Source organism: Piliocolobus tephrosceles, chromosome 3 (genome assembly GCF_002776525.5).
Source record: "Piliocolobus tephrosceles isolate RC106 chromosome 3, ASM277652v3, whole genome shotgun sequence".
In the NCBI taxonomy this organism is placed as follows: Eukaryota; Metazoa; Chordata; class Mammalia; order Primates; family Cercopithecidae; genus Piliocolobus; species Piliocolobus tephrosceles.
In genome coordinates, this window is record NC_045436.1 from 170,302,578 (window position 1) to 170,308,577 (window position 6,000).

Here is a 6,000-nt window from a genome sequence, read left to right on the forward strand (position 1 = left end):
ACGGGGTTTCAGCGTGTTCGCCAGGATGGTCTCGATCTTCTGATCTTGTGATCCGCCCACCTTGGCCTCCCAAAGTGCTGGGATTACAGGCATGAGCCACTGCAGCCGGCCTCGAAATGAAATCTTATATGTGAACCTGCCTACCATGGTGCTTGAAACATGGTGAATGCATGTTAAGTGCTACTTTCTCCCATTACACTGGTAAGGGCACCACCAAAAAGAAGTTTCAGGCCAGGTGCATTGGCTCACACCAGTAATCCCAGCACTTTGGGAGGCTGAGGCAGGAGGATCGCTTGAGGCCAGGAGTTCCAGACCAGCCTGGGCAACATAGCAGGACCCTGTCTCTACAAAAAAAAAAAGAAGTTTTAATTTTTGGTCCTTCTCTGTTTCCTCAGACTCATCTTCCCTATGGCTGAAGGCTCCTTGTTGTCCCTGGTGTAGTGAATTCTAGTAGTCATAACACATTACTCAGAATAGATGAAAGGGAAGCCACATTTTTATGGTCACATGTTTCAGAGCCTTGGACAGACACCTTCTGTGACTCTCCCCAGCTCATACCCACTTATCTGAGATCTGTTCCTATCTTTGAGGCTGGTGCTTCTGACCCTGTCTCTCTGGCTATCGGCGATTAGACTATGGATCAACACCTGACCAAGTTAGCGCCTTCAGATTTCTCTGGAGAAAATGACGCTTAGTTGGTGGTACTCTGGCTGCACGGGCCACTTCCATCACATGGAGAAAAATGAAGCAAACTCAGAGTGAGGCAAGTGAGAGGCCATGGGGCCTTAGGAGAACTATCTTATCCCTGTAGTCTACCATGTAGTTCAGCTATACCTCTTGTCCTTGTCCTGAGTTATTCGAGATGTTCCTAATAAATCCCCCCGTAGGCTGAATTGACGGAATCAACTCTATGACTTGCAAACAGTAGGGCCTTGGCTTTGCAATGACCCTCAGCCCCCTGCTGAACAATAACCATGTTAAGAATGAGAGTGAGTGTGCTGTAAAGGAGTGATTGACTTGGCTGGGATGCTGCACACTGCATCTCGGGCTGTTGGGAGGGCTCTCACCTCATTGCCGGCTTCCTCACTGGAATATCGTAAGCTCGGACAATGTTCACCAGCAGCTTTATGTCTCCATCAGACAGGTTTTGGGCTGTCACCTTCTTCCGACCTTTTCTCCTTGGCCGCAGTGGTCGCTTTTGTTCTGCCAGCTTGAAAAGGCTTAGGCCCAAAATGCTAATGATTACAGAACAGGATCAGGACTCTAAGAAAAAGAAAGGTCTGCAAAATTGTGTTGAGACAACTTCCTGAACTCTGCCCCACGGTCCTGCACAGACCCCTGAAAAACTCTTTGTCCTTTGAAGGTGGGTGGAAATAGTATAGAAATTCTCCCAAATGGGAGAGATCCTACTGCATGGATTGTTAAAACTTACTCTAGCTGCTGCTTATCCAAGGAAAAAAAGCCATGCTCTGGCCCCTATGTTTCCTGCCTAATCTCTACCTTGCTCACCCACCAGTTCCTCAAACATGCCTGTGGTCTCCCACCCTTCACATTTGCTTGGGCCAGTCCTGCAGAGGGAATGCCTCCCTGCATCTTCCTTGTCTGCCTAGTTGGTTGCAGTTTTACCCATCCTTTGGGGCCAGTGTCTTCACCTCCCCCAGAAACTCAGCTACACCGGCTAGAAGGGTTACTCTCTCTCTTTCAAACCCCTTGATCTCCTATTAGCCTGCTCTCTTCACATGACAGTGGGTGTGTACAGCTGCTTAGGCAGTTGCTGGGTTATCTCTTTCTCTCTGGAGTTAGAACCGGGTGTGAATCCTGGCTCCACTCTTTGCCCTTGGGCAAATTATTTCACCTCTTTAAGTCTCTGTTTCATCATCTGTAAAATGTGGATAATGATACTTACTTCTTTGGGTTGTTGAAGGGATTGAAGAAGAAAGTGTGTGCAAAGCACCCTGACACTGGTCTAGCATTTAGTAGCTGTCCTAAAATGGTAACTATTGGGTTGAGGCCACTGATTAAGGTGGAGGAATAGGAGGAGGTATAGGGAGGAGGAAGCAGGTAGGGGAGAAGCAAGAGGCTCCTTCTCTCATGTCTCTACCTTTCACATAGATGATATGCAAGAAACACTTCCTGGAAGATGAAAGCAACAGAGTCAGTGAATCATAGGAGAAAGGTTCATGGACCAAATAAATTCTGACCCAGAAACTAAACAGAAACAAAGATGTGACTTTGTATCTGGAAGCTGATGTTAATGGCTGTGTGAAACAAAGAACAAAGCCAGCTCTGCAGAGCTGGCCACAGGCTACAATGCACATGGTTCTCTGTTTCCTTTCTGAGAATCAGAGCTGGCTAAGTGACCTCTTGACTGGAGCCCCTCTTTGCAAGAGGTACATGCCAGCTGAGGCTGAGGTCGCTGCAGCTCCTGTCTAGGCACTGCTGACAGCTCCTATCAGGAATCCCAAGGAAGTTCCAGGATTCCAGGAGCTATTGTTCCTGTTTGTTCTCCAAGGTTTTGCACAGAATAGCTACCATTTATAAGCACCTCCTATGTATTGAGAAGAGTGCTGGGTGCCTTACATATAACATTTCTAATGTTTACACATATGATATTTATATTTACCCCATTATTTCAGATGAAGAAATTAGAGGCTACGAGAGGTGTTATGATTTGCTGAAGGTTCCTTAGTAGTAGGAGGGAGAGCAGGGTTCAAACTCAGGTCACTGTGACTACACAGCTCATGTTTTTAATCACTGTGCCAGGACACCTACCTAACCCAAACTAGGGGGCCTCAGAGACAGAACTTTATTAGAGGTCCTAACATGACAACGCTTCCACTGTCAATGCTTCCTCCCTCCCCTGGAGTTAAGTCCTCCCTCAGACTTTGATGTCTCCATAGCAGTCAGCATGGGAGCACCATGTCAGCCAGGACAATCAAATACAGAAACATCTTAAAGCCAAGAAGGAACTGAAATTAAAAGAAGAAAGAACATACCCTGAGCCTTCAGAACTTAATGCAGAAAGTAAAGCAGAAAAAAAGGAAAAGAAAAAAAAAACAATATGAAAAATCATCATCTATTCTAAGTGTAATTTTCATGACTTTGAAAACATTCAGTGACTGGACTGTGGGCCTGGAATAGAGAGAGAGGTTTTGCATGGATTTATGTGGGTGTAGCCTCCTTTCTATATGTGGAAAGGGGCTGCTATGGATAGCACATTTTTTTTTTTGTCTCCTTCCCAACTTGATGGTGGAGAGAAAGTACATGCCTTTTTAGGAGACCAAGAGACTTAATCACAGAAAAGGTCATGTGGCCTGCACAAGACCACCAGTACGGGAAATTATCTTTCATCTTTTCTGTATCCACACCCCTAGTTGAAGCCATATGACAGTTATCCAAACTAATGAGTCAATCAAGCAAATACAGTCAATTCCCAATATCTATGTGAATATCAGATCTTCCCTGCTATTCTACACTCTCACCAAGCACATGCACCAGCTCTCTGCCCATCAGCCATGGTGCTGGAACCAGGTTTCCTCGTGTATCCCAGAAGCTTGTGGGCGGGGTTTCAGCCACCTCTACTGCCATGTGACAGGAGAGGAAGGGAATGTCTGGCACTGGGAGACTAGGAAGACAGGAGAAGTACTTGCAGGAGGGAAATGCTGTCAGGTTTGGTTCAATGGGAATGAGAAAATGGCAAAGGCTAATGAAGTTGATTTGGAAGTAGGGGAGGTGAGATGGGCTTTATTGGAATGTAATGGGAGAGGCCCTAGGAAGACTTGTTCTAATAGAAATTCCTCAACTAATGTCATCATCAGGTATTAACCAGGTTTAACACATTATTCCTGGCCCAAATGCATACCATACAATGATTTTTAAAAATCTTATATGACACCTTTCATATAATAGAGTACAAATAATTTTTATAAGAAGTGATAATAATGGCTTTGATTATTTTTACCTGATATTGGGAACTTCTTCTTCTACTATCATATCAGCAAGAAGAAAATACTGTTTTGCAATTAAGAAACGATTTATCACTGATTCTCTAACCTGGGGAAAGAAATCAGCTTATTTAAAATGTTCTTATTATTTAAACTTCATAGTTCACTCTCCATACTCCAAGTTTTTACCCTAATGTCATCTCAGTGTCCCCCCTGACCCTCCAGCCCAACTGTTACTTTCCTCTGCAATGCTGGTCTCCTCTTGCTATAAACCCTCTAGCTTTCTGTACTAGACTGTAAGCTCCCTAAAGTCAGGGGTTTTCCTGTTTTGCTTATTGCAATATTGGAGTTCCTGGTAAAGTTCCCAGCATATAAGATGGCAAAATTTTGCTGAATTAATGAATTAACCATTACAAAAAATAGGGCCAGTCTAAAAACACACATACTTAAGAACTTATTCTTAAGTTATTCCCTCATTCAGAATGATTCACTTCCTAATTCCAGAGGACCTCTGGCTGGGCACGGTGGCTCACGCCTGTAATCCCAGCACTTTGAAAGGCCGAGGCCAGTGGATTGCTTGAGCCCAGGAGTTCGAGACTAGCCTGGGGCACATGGTGAAACCCCATCTCTACAAAAAATATAAAAATTAGCCAGGCATGGTGGTGTGCACCTGTAGTCCTGGCTACTCGAGAGGGTGAGGTGGGAAGATGGCTTGAGCCCAGGAGGTGGAGGTTAGAGTGAGCTGAGATCACACTACTGACTGCACTTCAGCTTGGGTGACAGAGCCAGCCAGCCCCCTGTCTCAAATATATAAAAATAAAAATAGGCCGGGCGCGGTGGCTCAAGCCTGTAATCCCAGCACTTTGGGAGGCCGAGACGGGCGGATCACGAGGTCAGGAGATCGAGACTATCCTGGCTAACACGGTGAAACCCCGTCTCTACTAAAAAATACAAAAAACTAGCTGGGCGAGGTGGCGGGCGCCTGTAGTCCCAGCTACTCGGGAGGCTGAGGCAGGAGAATGGCGTAAACCCGTGAGGCGGAGCTTGCAGTGAGCTGAGACCCGGCCACTGCACTCCAGCCTGGGCGACAGAGCGAGACTCCGTCTCAAAAAAAATAAAAAAATAAATAAATAAATAAAATAAAATAAAAATAAATAAATAACCTCTTAAATAGGTTTTTTATATGTCCTTTTTTTTTTTTTTTTGTATAATACATGAGCCACAAGGTAGACACACTGGATAGGGAAAATGCACTGTAGTCACTGTGGCATTTGTGGCAAGTTAAGGTTATTGAAGGAAGGAAGGAGAGAAGGAAACAAAGAAGGAAAAAGGACAAATGAAAGAATGTTTCAGCTTTAATTTTAGTTTTCTAGTGCATAAGGGCAGTTAGTATATGGTTTAAAAACTTTTGTTTTTTTCTGATTACAAAGGTAATCATTGTAATGCGATGCAACATTCAAATATTAGAAAAAACATGACTTAGAAATTGAATCCCTTGTAATTATGCCCCATTAAAAGATAACCGCTGATAATAAACCAGGACATAACCTAGTGGCTTCATATATTTGAAAGGTGATGATAGTTGTCAATCAATTGTATATTTGTGTTTATGAGGAAATTTATGCCACCTAAGTGGCTTGCATAAGCTCACACAGATATTTATGAGTAGAGGACTTTCCACCTTAGGATGCTGGCTCTTTTCTCCCTATGAAGACAGTTTTATATGATTTTTCTTACCTGTTGGAGGTACTTGGCTACTATGGCCCTATGGGTGTCTATGTGTTCCTTGGTTTCAATCACACTTCTGTCTCGTAACCGTTTCTCATAGTCCTAAAATTAAAAAGAAGCAATGATTTTAAAGCACTCTCTGGTGTTTTTCTTAAGATCAGGGAATTATTTATCACATATGATTTAAGTTATAAACTGTGGTTCTACAACATGGCACATGTATAGATATGTAACAAACCCGCACATTGTGCATATGTACTCTAGAACTTAAAGTATAATAAAAATAAATAAATAAATAAATAAATAAATAAATAAATAAATAAATAAA

At 43.3% G+C, this 6,000-nt stretch overlaps 1 protein-coding gene across 3 annotated transcripts in view; it reads right to left on the bottom strand.

The window, feature by feature from the left end:
* The window catches only part of CC2D2A (coiled-coil and C2 domain containing 2A), a 142,956-nt gene that overhangs the window by 38,315 nt on the left and 98,641 nt on the right, over positions 1–6,000 (bottom strand). For all 3 annotated transcript variants that reach the window (XM_026455630.1, XM_026455632.1, XM_026455631.1), the window contains 3 exons: positions 5,682–5,774; positions 3,962–4,053; positions 1,068–1,235 (listed from right to left, as the gene is read on the bottom strand). In XM_026455630.1, the coding sequence (XP_026311415.1) occupies positions 1,068–1,235; positions 3,962–4,053; positions 5,682–5,774 (353 nt within the window). The remainder of the gene's footprint in view (positions 1–1,067; positions 1,236–3,961; positions 4,054–5,681; positions 5,775–6,000) is intronic.